General features: G+C 32.7%; 3 protein-coding genes across 3 annotated transcripts; 1 reads left to right on the top strand and 2 right to left on the bottom strand.

Annotated features, from left to right (window-relative positions):
- Positions 1-916: 916 nt before the first annotated feature.
- Positions 917-4,824, top strand: LOC143620696 (phosphoglucan phosphatase LSF2, chloroplastic-like). The gene is made up of 4 exons (XM_077092330.1): positions 917-1,262; positions 3,795-4,000; positions 4,317-4,487; positions 4,574-4,824. The coding sequence occupies exons 1-4, from the start codon at positions 1,007-1,009 to the stop codon at positions 4,775-4,777; spliced, it is 837 nt and encodes a 278-aa protein (XP_076948445.1). The 5' UTR covers positions 917-1,006; the 3' UTR covers positions 4,778-4,824.
- A 113-nt stretch (positions 4,825-4,937) lies between these two features.
- On the bottom strand, positions 4,938-9,102 carry LOC143620749 (potassium transporter 2-like). The gene is made up of 10 exons (XM_077092378.1): positions 8,858-9,102; positions 8,062-8,296; positions 7,729-7,974; positions 7,596-7,649; positions 7,260-7,520; positions 6,754-6,806; positions 6,541-6,658; positions 6,212-6,466; positions 5,490-6,128; positions 4,938-5,417 (listed from the first exon to the last, which is right to left on the bottom strand). The coding sequence occupies exons 1-10, from the start codon at positions 8,894-8,896 to the stop codon at positions 4,954-4,956; spliced, it is 2,364 nt and encodes a 787-aa protein (XP_076948493.1). The 5' UTR covers positions 8,897-9,102; the 3' UTR covers positions 4,938-4,953.
- A 2,602-nt stretch (positions 9,103-11,704) lies between these two features.
- LOC143620695 (transcription factor MYB4-like) lies at positions 11,705-13,598 on the bottom strand. Its single transcript, XM_077092329.1, has 3 exons — positions 13,392-13,598; positions 12,200-12,329; positions 11,705-12,107 (listed from the first exon to the last, which is right to left on the bottom strand). The coding sequence occupies exons 1-3, from the start codon at positions 13,522-13,524 to the stop codon at positions 11,747-11,749; spliced, it is 624 nt and encodes a 207-aa protein (XP_076948444.1). The 5' UTR covers positions 13,525-13,598; the 3' UTR covers positions 11,705-11,746.
- Positions 13,599-17,708: the final 4,110 nt, after the last annotated feature.

Raw genomic sequence — 17,708 nt, 5'->3', positions numbered from 1 at the left:
AATGATCTTTACCTTTTATTAATCTATTAACTATAGAGTAAACAATTTTTTGGGGATGTATGAAGTAAGGTATATTAAATACATATATTGTGTTTTGAGGAATAAACAAATTATACTATTATAGTGTTGTTTTAAGTTAATTAGCCTTTCTTTTCTTTCTAAACAATATAAAAAATTATGCAGCAGTAGTAGAAAAAAAAGGTATAAATGCTGACTAGTTGATTAGCAGTTCTTTTATTTTTTTTGGTAAATTCAATAGTTATGTAAACAAACCAAACAAACATGAACGCGGACATGTTCATGTTCGCTCATGTAACTATAACCGAACATAGACATACAATCGAACATTTTTTTGTTCATGTTCATTTATTAAGAAAACAAGCATGTTCGTGTAAGTTCATGGTCATTCGTTCAAAACCTAAACAAACGGTTCACTAACTTAAACGAACATAAGTTAGATTAATGAACGCAAACGAATAAGTCTAATACATCACAATTCATCCAAAAACACATCTTAACTAATGGTTTAAACAAACCTCTTTTATGCTTATATTTATATAAATATAAATTACCTATGTTTTTATTAATATTAAAACAAACAAACATAAATAAATATAAACGAACGTTCATAAACATAAATAAACAAATAAAATATGTTCATGTTTGTCCGTTTATTAAATAAACAAACTTACTAACAAACATTTCACGAACATTTCTTAAACGTTCGGTGTATATAAAAGCCTAAAATTCACCCTCAAAACAATCCTAAAAAGCCAACAACAAAAGGTTCCCAAAAAAGGTAAAATCATCCAAATCTATAAATAAATATTGATAAAATATAATAACCATTGTGTGGATATCATTTTATATCTCACACAAATCCAAATGCAAAAAGTGTCAATGGACCATAACGTACAAACTCAACTTCCTCAACACCATAAACACAAACACATGACTCAACAGCATGACACTAACAACAACAACATAGTTTGATTGATTAATTAATATGAAGTGTCTTGCTCCATTTTCATCTTCATCTTTCACCTTTGCATCTTATTCACCACTTAATAATACTAATACTAATAATAATATCAAATTTTCCCTACACAAAAACCCACAATTAAATGTCATTCACACACCAAAACACACAATTTCCTGCAAGACAACACAAAATGAAAGCTCAACAAACCACAAAATGGAAGATTATAATACTGCTATGAAGAGAATGATGAGGAACCCTTATGAGTATCACCATGATCTTGGTCAGTATCTCTCAAATGGTTATGTAAACATTATATTTTATTATGATTCTAAATTTAATTTAAAATAATAATAATAATTGGTTATGTTAACTATTGATGGTTAGCAGGGTGTGCACGGGTCGGTTTTGGCCTAAAACCATAACCGTGATGTTGGTTAATGATTGATTATGACCAGTGGCGGATCCATAAAACTTTCTCAAACGGGTCGGGAATTTTTATGGTCGGTACTAATACAACTGTCGGGTCGAACCGGGTAGGGTCGAATCGGGTCGGGTCGAATCGGGTCATATATATAAAAAAAAGATTACCAAACAAAATACTAGATAACAAATATATTAAAGTTGTTCTCTACGAGTTTTCATTTTTTGAAATCTAACAATTACATCATCTACTTTAATATTGACAAAAAAGTCTTTCTCAATATAACAAATACAACTGTCGCTTAAAATTTTCATCACTCATTCGATTACGCAAATCGGACTTCACATACTTCATCACCGAAAAGGATCTTTCGACGGTTGCGGTTGCAACGGGTAATACGAGAACTAACTTTAATAAACGATACACCAATGCAAAGGAATGTTGTTTCTTTGTTTGAACCATCAATTGAACAAGACTTGCTAAACCATTCAAGTTTTTAAATCGTTAATCTCCTTTCAAATTATCGATGTATGTCGCGAGTTCAACCGGGAGTCTTCTTTTATCACTTTCATCAAAATCATATGGGTACAACTCGACTAATCGTAAAATTTTTGGAATTGAAAATGCCCGAAAATTATCACAAGGAGAGTCAAACAACTCAACAAAACAAGTAAGTCGGATGTTACCTCGTTAAAACGGTCCCCAAACTCTTGGATTTGCAAATCTAGAACCACATTGAAGCAATCATACTCATAATGGTGGCGATTTTTTCATGTTTGTTTTTTTTCTTGGCGTTAGTATGTTAATGTAGTCATCATCGATCGAAAGGACGAAGTGAGGCAACAGAGGCGGTCAAAAAATAAATTTTAGAAGTTAGAACTGGATTTTGGGCTAAAAATTGAGTAGGGTTTGAATTGGGTTTTGGGCTTAAAAGTTGGATTAGATATTGGACTAATGGACTTGTTAATATTAAAGTCAAATTTAATAGAAAAATTGTTTATATAACGTTTATATAATTATATTTATAAAATTGTCATTGTATTTTTTGTTAGGGTTAGTCTCAAAATCTCATGGGGATCGTCTTAATATTATACAGGGTACGGCTTCAAAGTTTCATACGGGTCGGTACCAAAATTTTATAGGGGTCGGTCGGGAATTTTTCGGTATATTAACACTAAAAAAAAATTTCACAGGGGACGGGGTACACCCCTCCCTTGTAAGTGGCTACGCCCCTGGTTATGACGGTTTCGGTTAATGGGTTTTGAAGGTTATATTATAGTAGGTCGGTTTTAAAAAATTCATTAAACTGAACCACTAGTTTTTGTTACGGTTTGGTTACTGGACATTAGGATTTGGAGTTATTGTATGTTTATGAAGTTATTTAATATAAATAATGTTTCGTGGGGGGTGTGTACGGGTTGGTTTTGGACTAAAACCATAATCTAGATGTCGGTTAAAGAATAACCATAGCCATGCCTGATCGGCTATGATGGTTTCGGTTAATTGATTTTGGAGGTTATACGGGTCGGTTTGGGAAAAATAATTAAACTGACCCATTGGTTTTTGGTACGGTTCGGTTTTTTTTTTAATAATAAAAGAAAGAGTCGTGATCTGGTATTTGATTATAAAAACCGATAGTTTGAGTGTTGATTTCGGGGCCTGATTTCCAACAATTTGCAATTATTAGAAGTTTAAAAATTTATGTGATTAAATTCATGTGGTCAGGGTTTCAAATCAAGTGATAAAGTGTTCAAAATTCAGGACCATTTAGTTATATTGTAACTATATTTTGGGACTTTTTGTATGTGTTTACCTTTTGCAGATCCCTCTTTATCCAAAAGAATAAAGTGTAATGACTATTTTAATTTTTTACTTTAAAAAGAACGATTGAATGAACACAAATGCATATGACTATAAACGAACTGAACATTCGACGGAGTGTTTGTTTATGCTTGTCCGTTCGTTAATAAATGAACAAACATCAGCAAGGGATTTTCGTTCAATTAACTAAATGAACAAACACAAATAGAGGCCATTAGATATAATGTCCGTATATGTTCGCTAATGTTTGTTTATGTTAGTTCATTAAAGGTTTTTAATGGCTTTTCAAATCTTATCATATAGGTTTAAGCAAAATTATTAACCATAAAAAATATATATGAGTATTATCTTATTAATTTATATGTAAATTAGCATATGTTTATGAATGTTATATAAACACAAACTTGATAGCCGGACCGAACCGTTGACACTAATCATTCTCGGTTAACCAAATCAGATAAACCATTGTTCGTGAACCGAACAAGCTCATTTCCTTAATGAACGAACAAGAACAAGAAATTTCATTCCGTTTGATTTGTTTACAGCCATGCTGGCGTTTTCACTTTTCAGGTATGAATTACAATCTGATAACTGAAAACCTGATTGTTGGCTCTCAACCTCAAAAACCGGAAGACATCGATCATCTTAAAGAGGAACAAAATGTTGCATACATTCTTAACTTGCAGCAAGATGGGGATATTGCATATTGGGGAATAGATTTAGAGTCGATTATTAAACGATGTAAACAACTTGGAATACGCCACATGCGAAGACCTGTAAGCATTGCGGGTCCTGTTTTATAGAAACAAAAAAGGACCATAAAAATGAGAAATAAAATCATATTAGTCTTTCTTATGTGGGTCCCGCTTCTGTTACTAGAAATAAACAAAACGGGACCCACATAATATTTCCTGATATTATATGAATCTTGAAGGCAACTCATTTTGCAGGTCCTGTTTTATAGTAGCAGAAGACCATAAAAATGAGAAATAAATTATATCAGTCTTTCTTATGTGGGTCTCGTTTCTGTTAACAGGAACAAACAAAACAGGACCCACATAAAATTTACTGATATTATATCAAATCTTTCAGGCAAGAGATTTTGATCCGGATTCTTTAAGAAGTATGTTACCGAAAGCTGTTTCGTCACTGGAATGGGCAATTTCGGAAGGAAAAGGAAGAGTGTATGTACACTGCACAGCAGGTTTGGGTCGGGCGCCAGCTGTCTCCATTGCTTACATGTTCTGGTTTCTCGACATGGATGTAAGTTACCATTTTGCCCTTGCATTTATAAATCAGCTATCTTCGTATACATAAGTTTTTAACACATTCTTGAAACATATGTAAAGTTGAACACATCATACGACATGTTAACCGCAATAAGACCGTGCGGGCCCAATAAAAAGGCGATAAGAGGCGCAACTTATGATTTAGCTAAAAACGACCCTGGAAAAGAGCCATTCGAGAGTCTTCCTGAAAACGCGTTTGAGAATGTGGCAGATTGGGAGCGGAAGTTGATTCAAGAACGTGTTTGTTGTCTTCGTGGAACTTAAGCATAGTTATTATTTATTAACTTATTATCATAATATGTATTAGTATTTTAGTACATGAATAATTTGTGAAATCAAACAAAAATGAAACTAAATATGTGAAACTCTTATGTAAGTTAAATTTTGATACTATGAACAAAAACTATAGCTGCACATTGTGACAGAACTAAGTTTATTATTTATACAACATAAACCATACCGACTTCCAACGAAGACGCGGGTGGGACCTTCAACACGACATCCGGGCCCCGACAATTCCTTCGTAAGAAGTTATAACCGAAATTAACCGCTAATATTTTCAAAACCGACGACCCTTGTTTGGCTTTCACATGTGAATGCCCGAGTATGAATGCCGTCCCGCTTTCTTGAGCTGCTAGTAGATCTTCAAGTTCTTGTCTCATGTGAACATCGTTCGGGTTTTCAGTATCTTCAATGACGAACCGCACCCTTCTCTCGTTTGGTGTACTCGTCTCAACGATGTCACCTATGCTTTCTACTGTTTGGAACCCGAACGATACACTTGCTTGTTGCATGTTTTCGTTCACTTCAAAACCCGAGCTTCTGGTAAATCCCGTGTTTTCCACCATTGCTAGCCGGTGTTCACCCGAAGACCGGTCTGAACCCGACGCACGATCCTCGTTTCCTGCACGGGTTCACATGTGAAACTAAATAAGTAAACAATAAATGACATGCTTGTGATGTATGCAACGATTACCTCCATCGGTACTAGTTAGCGGACGGGACCAATCATAGCGGATGAAATCGGCTAGCCTTTGAACAAGGTCAGACTCGAACGAGTCAACATCTTGGTGCACGTCTCGGTACCCGTATCGCACAATGCACCTATAAGACCGAAGAGACGCGGGGCCCACACGTCCTAATAAATACCTCTCGGCTGGAGGGACAAACGGGACGGGTACAAATTTCACACAAACAAACACCAAGACACGGTGAAAAGCGGGAAGGTTCGTGACGAACCTCGAGAAGTTTGCGGGAATACCCGAGGTTAAGTCGGTGAAAACGAGCCCGATACCCGGGACCCGACAAATGCCCAAAGTGGGACCCAAGGCTAGTAGCCACTCTAATGACACCTTATTGTGAAGGTCATATTCATATTTCTTGATGGTGGTGTAATGCCAAACAAACATCATGGTCACTAAAAATAGTGCTAATAGGATCGAAAGCCACGCGCCTTCGCGAAATTTGACTAACGAAGTCGAAAAGTAGAGTAACTCTATCGACCCGAAGAAAAACAAGAAGACGAGAGCGATAAATGGCGGTTTATGCCAACAAAGAATGATCACTAAAGATGTTAGACAGGTAGTTACTAGCATAACCGCCATTACCGCCAATCCTGCAACGAAGTTTAACATGAAGTAGTAATATTCAAGTCAGGAGTTTTGAACAGTGTTACGGATTACGGGTTGTGGGACCTACCCGACGCGTTTCCCATGTGTTTGATGTCTCGAAAACCAATGGTGACAGCAATGCATAGGATCATGAGTATCCAGTTAATCTCGGGTATGTAGATTTGACCATGAATCTTGTCGGATGTATGCACGACTTTGACTCTTGGAAAGCACCCGAGTGACTGACTTTGGTTGATGATCGAGAATGTACCGCTGATGATTGCTTGGCTTCCTACGACGGATGCAAGAATGGCTATTGCGAGCACGGGCCACCTCAAGCTTTCTGAAATCACACGGGCTCGAGTCAAACTGTTTAATAGTTCACATTATGACCATGTTATAAAGTCAAACGTGTACCTGGTACTGAGACGTAATAGCTGATTTGATCGGCGTTTTGGTGGTTTTTCGATAAGTAAGCTGCTTGACCCATGTAACCGAGTATGAGTGCTGGATAAACCAGAAACGTGAAGGCGATCTGCAAGGGTAAAATAGGAAAACAGAAAATACTTAATATTAAATAATTAACCACCAAGTGTTAAAATACTGATTTAATATTTCAGCCAGATGAACCTGAATTGCAGCATAGGAGAAGTGGCCAAGATCCGCAAACATTGCTTCCGAGCCTGCAAGTGAAGTTGATTAATTGTCAAAGGTTTTGACTGTCCAGACATACTAACGTGTCATATGGGTCTTATGGCGTCATATAGGTCATATCACAGGCGAAAAATGGTCATATGAGACGCATGAGGTCCTGCATAAGGTGGTGTCCGCCAAAATCATACGGCCCATATGATGTGTTGTTCGCCAAATTATACGTTGTGTTTGACTGACACAGAAATGACTGATGTGGCCATTGTGAAAGTCATATGGCCCGTATGACTATTTTTCTCATATCATACGGCCCTTATGATGTAATACCGCCCCGTATGATGTGACAGTCACACTGGTGTACGTATAAGGGGTGGTGTCTCTTTAGCATCACCCTGGTCAAAAAATCTTTGACCTTTCGGGTCAAGTTAGATTAAAAAAAAAATTCACGAATTCAAAGAAGTATTTTCAAGAATTAAACTTTTTACCAGTTATGCACAATAAAATTCCTCCCAAAGACATCCATCCTTGTTTCTTGGTCTTCTTAAAGAACTTCAACATATAATATGGCGAAAGAGCTTCATAAACATGTGGATTCCAATAGATAATATTGTATAATCCAAGAGCACTAATGCATATCAGCCATAATAACATGATCGGAGCAAAAAAGAAACCAACTCGATGTGTGCCATAATGTTGTAGAGCAAACAAGCACACCAATATGAAGCAAGTAATCGGGATCACCGCATCTGTAAGTAGAAAACATCAACATGTTTGACTTTGAAAAGTCAAAGTTGTAACTTTTCGGATAACAAATAACTCACACTGATGATGATCTTTAGACATGGATAACTCAAGACCAGAAACAGCAGAAAAAACTGCAAACGAAAAATATCATTCTAATCATCCGAACGCTTAACCAACCTTTAGAAAAGTTTAACAAGATTATATTATTACCCGAAATGACGGGAGTAAGTAAACCATCTCCAATTACCATACAAGTGCCAAGAAGAACCAAGATTAGTAAAGCTGTATGCAAAAATTTATACTTTTCGAGCAACATTTTAACTTTAGAATCATATTTTCGGTCCGGAGATTGATCCAACTTATATGTAGACAAAAATTCATCAGCAACTTGTCGGTTTGGTAACAGGCTTACTTTAGCATGCCGACATATCAATGAATAAAGTGCAAATGTACCACCTAAACGTTAATAAACGATTAGAGAACTTGTTTAACGTTTAACTTATCGAGAATTTTGTAGATCAAGAAATGATAACCACTTGTTACCTTCACCGTTATCATCCGCTCTGAGAACGATGAACACGTATTTAAAAAGAGGGACGAGTGTTAACGTCCAGAAAACGAACGAAAGTACACCAAAAATCTCTTCGTTTGTTTCCGAGTGATGAATATCTTCAGCAAATGTGCTTTTGTATACATAAAGTGGAGATATGCTGAGGTCACCGTAGACTACACCAAGGCTTTGATAAGCTAACAGCAAAGTTGTCCTCCAAGAATCCTTCTAAACATATTTAACATATAAAATTTTATATAAAAAAGTGTAACAACTTTTAAGAACCAAAAAAATGAAGAAAAACTAGAGCTTAAACACATTTAACATATAAATTTTTATTAAAAAAACAAATTTTAAGAAGAAAAAAAATGAAGAAAAACTAGAGCTTAAACACATTTAACATATAAATTTTTATTAAAAAAAATAACAAATTTTACGAAGAAAAAAAATGAAGAAAAACTAGAGCTTAAACACATTAAACATATAAATTTTTATTAAAAAAACAAATTTTAAGAAGAAAAAAAATGAAGAAAAACTAGAGCTTAAACACATTTAACATATAAATTTTTATTAAAAAAAATAACAAATTTTAAGAAGAAAAAAAATGAAGAAAAACTAGAGCTTAAACACATTTAACATATAAATTTTTATTAAAAAAAACAAATTTAAGAACAAAAAAATGAAGAAAAACTAGAGCTTAAACACATTTAACATATAAATTTTTATATAAAAAAAACAAATTTTAAGAACAAAAAAAATGAAGAAAAACTAGAGCTTTAATGGGTAGACCTTAGAATCTTGCCAATATTTTCCATTTTCAAGATCCATGCTTCACAAAGTCCTTTAAAATCGATTTTGGAAGCCGATAAGTGTTAACCGCAGATCCCGCCTGAATCAAAACACATGAAAATTGAATATTTTGTTGATATAAAGATTTCAAACAAGAAAATATTAATTGAAATAAGACTCAAGAAAGTGTGACCCATTTTTGTTATAAACCATCTAATGGTGTCCCATACCTTTATTCAAGAACTTGATGTAAACAAAACAGTTCCCATTATTCTACTAATGATAATTTGTATGAAAAAATATGAACTTTTTTTTTTGACACAATAAAGAAAATCCCCATACCTCACTCATATAATGATATAATAACTATATAAGTCATAACCAATGTGCTCCCACTTTTACAAACACCCTTTACAACAACAACAACAACCATTAAATTCAAATAAATGAATTGGTTAAAAATTAGATAGAGTTAGGGATGATATTAAATATAACTAATGTCACCTTCCCACTAATTATTAAAGTGTAACAAACTTACAATAATTTCCATGTAAAGCCATGAATAAAAAAAGAAAGATATAACAATCACATGACTCAACAACAATGTATTATGATAATATCAGATCAATCACACCAAAACTAAGCCAACAAGATTCAAGGCTGTTTTGAGGACCACTTTACTCTCTCATTCACTTATGCATGCTTATAATTCATGATGGATACCAAACTCCCACCAAACTAACAAAGCACACAATCAAGATTGTAATGGAATATTCTAGAATTATGTGAAGCATTACATATGATCAAGTAATTACCTTAAAGTGATAATCTTTGTTAGGCTTACCAAAATCAAGATTCAATAAAGTAACCATTTATAAAGTAAAAAGAGAAGGGGAGGGGGGGGGTATGAAGTTATGGGGTAGTAGTGTGCATGGGACGGTTTTGAAGATTATGACGGTCGATTATGGGTCGGTTAATCGTGAATATAGGCACAACTGAAAATAGCTCAAAACAATATGATTGAACATTTATTTGGGTATGCAAGTTTGGGCTTGAAATTTTTTGATCATCTAATAAATGTTATCACACATTTGTACATTTTAGTATATTACATCGCATTATAAAAATACATATAATCTATTATATTATAAAGTTACAAATAATCGGTATGGTTTTGGCGAGTATGGGAACATTGTTAACAATGACTGGCCCACTATTGTCGAACTTCAGCAAATCATTAAATTGACCCACCGGTTAATCTGGTTATGGGTAAGTTTATTCTGTTTTCCGCAAATTATTAAATTAACCCACCAGTTAATTTGGTTTTATGTACATCATGTGTGATAGGAAAGCAAGACCACGAGAGAACAACATGGACCCACTCTTTCAAATCATGACTTAATTTTCACCAAAATATCTCCATTAATTTTTTTTGTTTGTTTGGTATTCACGGCTTCAACGTTTGAAGTTTGAAGTTTGATGTTTGATCTTTAATAAATGTTTCCAAGAAGCCCAAAATGAAGGTAGGGGTCACGTGTATGTTTTCTTCTCTATTATTATTGAGGTTTGAAAGCAATGATGAATTAATTTGAGTGAGTAGATTAACAAACTCATCAAAATGAACCAATCTTTATCAAATGTTATGGTTAGATAGAATCATGGGAATATTTTAGTGTCAGTTGGTTCAAATGGATTCCGATCAAAATAATAGTATTGTATATGTATAAATAAATAATAGCTTAGTCCAAAATAATAAACTTAAAGCTATATCATTTTTATATTAAATCATGACAGAGTTAAGTTAAGAAAGGTAGTCAGCAGCTGAACTAATTTGACTCCTAGATGTATTTTCTTTGTGATATTATTTAGGTTGTACTTGATAATTGATATATAAAGTTGTCAAAAGGGTGGGGCAAGCAACATATCATGAAATCAAGGTAGATTTGACGCGACGTGTATTTTGTATAAATGGGTCATGGTTTGGTTGACCCGGCACCTTTTTATAAAAAGTTAATTAAAGTGATTTAAAAAGAAAAAAATAAATAAAAAAGAGGCACATTACTAAAATATTGATAAACTTATCAGAAAAAAAAATATGATAACTTAATTTTATATCAGAGAACATTCAGCTAATTTTACAGCTTACACTTATTTAACTTGTTTTCTTTATAACTATTTTTTATAAGAACCAATAGATTTTTGACATGTGTCACTACAACCTATGGTGAAAGACTAATTATAGGAAACTATGTCGGTTATAGAGGTGAAAGATTAATTCTAGGAAACTATGGCGGTTTTTGGTAATTTTAAATCTCAACCATTTATTAACATGATTTAATGGCTAAGATTTATTCTTACTCTTATTAAAAAACTATCTCCTTTTATTTTAACCTACCCCTATATATATATATATATATATATATATATATATATATATATATATATATATATATATATATATATATATCAGAATAGATATTGTTTTTTTAATGATATTACTGTACATACATGCGGTATATATATTACACCAAATTCACTATTTAAGGAGGTGAACCTAACACGTTGATTAATACATACCAACAACTTTGATGGTTCATACAGTACAACAAAAATCTAAAATTAAATCATAAAGTAAAAAAAAAATTATATCAAATTTCAATCATCTAATTAAGGAAAGAAACACATAACCTCCTTTAGCACAGTACAATCATGATCTAAAAATAAAAATATAAAATAACAAATTTATATCAAAACTTGAATAAATTGTTGTACTTGTGTACAAAACAACATTTTGCATAGATTTCAATCCTCTAATTAAGGAAAGAAATATATAACCTATTTTTTAAAAAAAAACATAAATTTCTATATTTGTTTCATTTTAAAATTATATCAACACTCCAACTCCTGTTTTAAACTGGAATCTTCTTCCCATGATTCTACATATTCTTGGTTCAAATCAAACAACCTTTGTTGTTGTTGTACACACAGACCCGAACTCGAATCATCAGAAACTCTTTGTGATATTGTAGACTCATTGGAAACAACATTATCACTAGAATTTGACATGGCATTTGGAAGATGCACACCCGAAAAGTTTATAATTCGTTCAATGTTAATCTTTTGTTCCTCTTTTAATTCATGAACAACTTCGGTATTGTGTTTGGCGCTGCGTTTTTTCAAGTGCGTGTGCCAGTGATTCTTGATTTCGTTGTCACTTCTTCCTGGTAATTGTGCGGCTATCGCTGACCATCTGCAAACCAATGTGAAAAATATTTAATATTTATTGCAAAAAAATTTAATATCTTGACCAATCTAATTATGTTTGAACTTTGAAGCACCTACTTGTTTCCCATTTTCTGATGAAATAAGATGATCATATCTTCTTCTTCCTTGCTAAAATTACCACGTTTTACACTCGGTCTAAGATAATTCATCCATCTTAACCTGCAACTCTTACCGCACCTTGCTAAACCTAATTACACAAATTTAAACATCGGATGCATATAATCAGATTCAGCAGCTCGGATCCTCAATTACTTCAAACAAATGCACAAATTATTTAATTCAGATATAAATTTCTTATAAAGTTTCGGTGAATCAAAACAAATCATAATAATCAGAGGTCGACATAGGTACACGCAAATCAGTTAAATCTTCAAACAACATCTAACCTAATTTAGCGCGAATTGATCATAATTTTACATTTCTACTTCAAATTCAATCTTCATAATAATATCTCCTGAAATTGACATGAATCAAACAAATCTACAGCGACGCATACGAATCAAACAAGTACGAATTCATCGAAATCATAAGTTCGGTGACAGAGATGAATTTATAATAACTATATCATCTCAAATCGATAGTTCTACATTTATACTCCTGATTCAATCCTCAAACTATATACAAATCAAACATGTTTACAGATATTCATACGATTCAAACTACTAATTCTAATGCAAGTGAGCCGAGTCAAACAAATCTACACACTACACCGATCCATACGAATTAAACAACTACAAATTCATTCATTTGGGAGTATTTGGCTAAGCTTTTGGAAACTGCTTATTTTCTTTACAAAAACAATAAGCAATTTCCAAGTTTTTGAAAACTGCTTATAAAAGCAAATAAGCAATTTCCAAAAGCTTCAAAACAAAGCTTTTCAAAACAGCTTATTTGCTTATAAAAAGAGCAAATAAGCAATTTTAAAAAGCTTAGCCAAACACCCTCTAGGAAGTTAGATGAATCAAACAAATCTACATACTACACCGATCCATACAAATTAAAGAACTACAAATTCATTCAAAAAGGGTGTTTGGCTAAGCTTTTAAAAACTGTTTATTTGTTCTGCGAAAGCAAATAAGCGGTTTCCAAGCTTTTGGAAACTGGTTATTTGCAGCAAATAAGCGGTTTCCAAAAGCTTGAAAAGAAAACAGAGCTTTTCAAAACTGCTTATTTGCTGTATAAAAAGTAAAAAGAAGCGAATAAACAGTTTTGAAAAGCGGTCAGGTAGATGGAAGATAGAAAACCGAACCGGCATATTTAGGAAGTTCGCGCCAATTCCAGTGGCCATAACGTTCAATGTAATCACGTAACTTATTATCTTCTTCTTCACTCCATGCGCCTTTTTTCATGCCATTTTTATCTATGCAAGGTGCTCTCACCATTTCCAGATCTGTTTCTTCTTCTTCTTTCTCTCTGTCTTTCTCTTTCTTCAGCTACCATCATGATGAGTCCAAGTATAGGTTTGTTGGCAATCAGCATTCATTATTTTATTACTTTTTGCTATGTTACAGTCCACTACATGTGCTATATACAATTTGTAAAGTGTTTCCTTTTGTTTATGTGAAAGTTAAGTCTGCCCCCCTTGTGTTTTGTGATTTGAGAAGATTGGTCCTTCACTTAGCCATCACTAGTACAAGTCATGTTTATTTTAACGGTGATATGGACATATTTTAAGCTCGGCTTGTTTTGACTTACAAAGCCCGGAGCTTGAGCTCGACTTGTTTTGAACACTTTTTCTAAAATTTAAGCTTAACTCGTGAGTTGTTTTCTAAAGCTCGAGCTTAGCTCGTATATTATTTATAGTCCACTACATATAATATATACATTATATAAATGTTTATTATTTGCTATCCACTGCATGTGATATATACATTAAAGTGTTTTCTTTTGTTTTTTGAAAGTTAAGTTATACCTCTTGTGTTTTATGATTTGTGAAGATTGGTCCTTCACTTAGCCATCATAAGTAACTCGACAGATAATTTGATAAGCCAACGATTTTTCATTCATAGATGGAAATTCTTCTTTAACGCCATCATCAATTGGTTGTTTTGACCCCCTCCCCTGAGCCGATTTTAACTCTGGCAAACATTTCTGATCAATAATTAATGCAGGGTTTAAGTTGTTGGTCTCAAGGTTTTTAATCCGGGGTAGGGTTGTAAACGAGCCGAGCCTGAGTTTGACTAGGCTTGAGCTTGGCTTGTTTACGTCGAGCTCGACTTGCTTTGAGCCTTTTTTCTAAAGCTCAAGCACGGCTCATTAGCTGTTTTCTCAAGCTCGATTTCGCCTCGTTTATTATTTATTTATTAATTTATATACATTAATTTTATGAGAAAAAAATAAAGTGAGCCTAATCTTGGCTTAAGCTTTATTTTGTACCTTAACAAGCCAAAGTTTTGCTTGAGCATGGTTATGAAGTGTAAACTTAATACAAGTTCGAAAGAGGCAAAAATTAATAATACACAAGGCTTTCGAGTTTGGGTACGATAACTGAACGAGCTTTATTTGAAGCTCGGGTTTGGATCGAGCACGAAAAGCTCAGCTTATTACAAGCTTTTTATCAATTCGAGCTTGAGCAGCTCACAAACAGCTCAACTCGTCTCCAATCTCCACCCCTGATGATAAATAAGGTTAATGTTTATTTTAATGGTGATATGGACACATTTTTAATCAAGATAAGGTGAGATGGAATAGTTTAACATGACTTATACATCAACATAAGTTGGACCACATGTAATTTTAAAGTTAAGATATGTAATATATATTAGTTAAAAGGCATTCAAGGTAACATGGAAGTCTTATCTAAACTAACAGTTGCGGTCAAACTAATATGGATTTTAAAGTCTCTAGGGCCATGTAAGACTACTAGGTGAATTCGTTTCTTTTTGGAATTTTTTTGTTTTTAAACATTGAATAATAATGTCTAAAGGCTGTATTTTGTTGATGAACTTTGATACGGTAATTAATATTGTAACATTCGACACATATGATACTAAGCAATAGATTTCTTAGGGGGGCACCATTCTTTGGGCAAACTTGCGTTTGAAGTTTTCTTCTCATCCCAACCATTGTACCCAAAATACGTTGGTGATATTTAACGTAAAACCGATATGAAATCTACCTAAGGTGTCATAAACACCCCTTGCGACTCATTATCCCCAATGGCATTTCTCCGTCATTGTAAACATAACATGAGTGATTCTAATACTATTTGTAATATCCGACCTCTCATACCAACCAATATTATCTTTATTGCCTACAAGAAGATCACCAATTTGCTTTATGTTGTATTAGTGGAAACTTACCATAAGGTTATAATTGCTCCCACTCGACACATATAAGTGTTAAGTTATATAGTCTTTTAAGACGAAAAAAATTTATGGCTATTACCCAGTATTTCTCATGTAGACAGGAAATAATGGAATATAAGTAACCATTAACGGTATAAGATTTGTCTTAAATTACAAATATAGATGTTAATTAGGTACCATGAACTCGTGTTTTCATACAAGTGTCTTTGTAAACATAGGTTGAAGCGAAATATATAAATTAAGTAATGTAGTGTGAAGATTATTATTGAATTTAATTTATGGTATATGGAAATAAATAAAGGTTGGTAGTCCAAGTGTAAATACACTATTAGTACAGGCATTCAAGTGTAACTTAGCCTTGGTGGTCATGGGTTCATTATTTAATTTGTAACCGGCCAGACGGATTTTGATTCACCCAACACCTCTACTCTAGACTCCGTTCATTTTAATATTTATATACCGTTATTTTGTTTCTAGAGTTGTTGAATGAAAGCTTTTTAGTCTTTATTCATACCATCCTCTACCTAACTTCATTAATAATTTATTATATTGGTTTGAATGACAAAACTAGCCCCTCTAAAAGATGTTAATATCATATTCGGTTCGTTTAGTTTACGATAACACGACAATAGAACAACTAGTCGATATTGTTTTGTATCGAATCATGTGGACTATTGACATGTATACGTGTTATATCGTGACATCTTGGACATCGTTCCTTACTCGTATAGCATCAATAGTTTATCAAAATGTGATTATGAGGCGACAAGACTGTGTTCACCCTTTGATTTTAACAAAGTTAACTTGATTCTACCTTAAACAGTTAAACTCAGATCTTGTTGGTCAAGTTATTCACTAAAGCAAAGGAAGGAGATCATGTACCTAAAATTGAGTAATGTTTATGTGAGAATCTTGTTGTCAATATACATATTGTTTTCACCTTCAAAGTCAAAGTTTTCGATCTTTGACGACAATGAGCTAGATGAAGATGAGTTTAGGTAAGCATTTAGTTTTTATATATGTGTGTAAATAGTTAAGTATGGTTTATTGAATAAGGCTAAAAGCATTGAAAATTTTGTGTTTAATTATTATATATTCATGTTTTTGATTAACAAATACAAATAAGGGGCCAATTTGAAAGAAAAAAAGTTCAAATTGGATGTTGTAAATTTTATAAAATATGAAGGATTAAAGAATAGTCAACATATGTGATTTCATTGACTCGAACCAATTATTGTTTCATTCACGTTATGACATTAAAATCAAATTTTTGTGTTTTGGTGTTTTGGTTTGTATCCTTTTAACATAGGGTTTTCTATAACATATTTAGAATACATTGTTTGACTTTTAAAATAAAAGAAACATGAACTCCTTTTCATACAATATATTAAACATTATATTCAAATTTTAATAAAAAATAACTAAATAAACGATTTTATCATTATATCATAACCCATTTTTAGTTATAAGAATATTAATATTTTGAAGAAAAAAACTTAATGTTGTTTTTTATTTCTCTATAAACATGTTTGAAAAACACCGCTAACTATATAAGAATAAAATACTTTAATGTATCAAACATTTTTCATTCGATATCAACTCAAATGCATATTATATGTGCCATTATATGGCATATCATCGTTAAACATCTATTTCGTAATATTGTGATTGGAAGTTGCGTACCGCAAATATTTTTTTTTTCTCAAGACTAAAATAAGAGCAAACTACTTTGAGTTTTCAAACATATTTATGAACATGTTTAAGGACAAACCATTAAATTCTCGAACATTAGCCACTTATTGACCATCATTTGTTATGTAAGGATTAGATATACCATAATGCTAACACCCACATAACTCTTTACATAATAGTATCTATTTATAGTATACTTGTTTGAGCCCCGTGTTATTACACGAGGAATTGATGAAAATTTTAAATTTGAACATTAATCAAAATACAATCGACAACACAATTATCATATATTGTTAATAAAATTATAATATATATTAAAATTATAGGAATTACTAAAGAAACATTACACAAATATTTACTAATAAAAAAAATTTTCCTTGTACACTACGTTTGCGGTTGTGTTGATCAATATACCTAGTTTATCAATAATAAAAAATTTTAGTCAACGTCTGCCTGTAAATCTTGACAAAGCGACGTATAGATGTACGTGTGAAAACACAGGTTCTTTTAAGTACAAGCCAACCATAAATAATAAAGCAAGATTATGTATTAAATCTTAATCTTAA

This window comes from Bidens hawaiensis, unplaced genomic scaffold (genome assembly GCF_021521415.1).
Source record: "Bidens hawaiensis isolate Kalapana, Puna unplaced genomic scaffold, B.hawaiensis_p1.1 tig00002631_1, whole genome shotgun sequence".
Taxonomy (NCBI): domain Eukaryota; kingdom Viridiplantae; phylum Streptophyta; class Magnoliopsida; order Asterales; family Asteraceae; genus Bidens; species Bidens hawaiensis.
The sequence above is the reverse complement of the archived record's forward strand: the minus strand, read 5'-3'. Positions and strand labels throughout refer to the sequence as shown.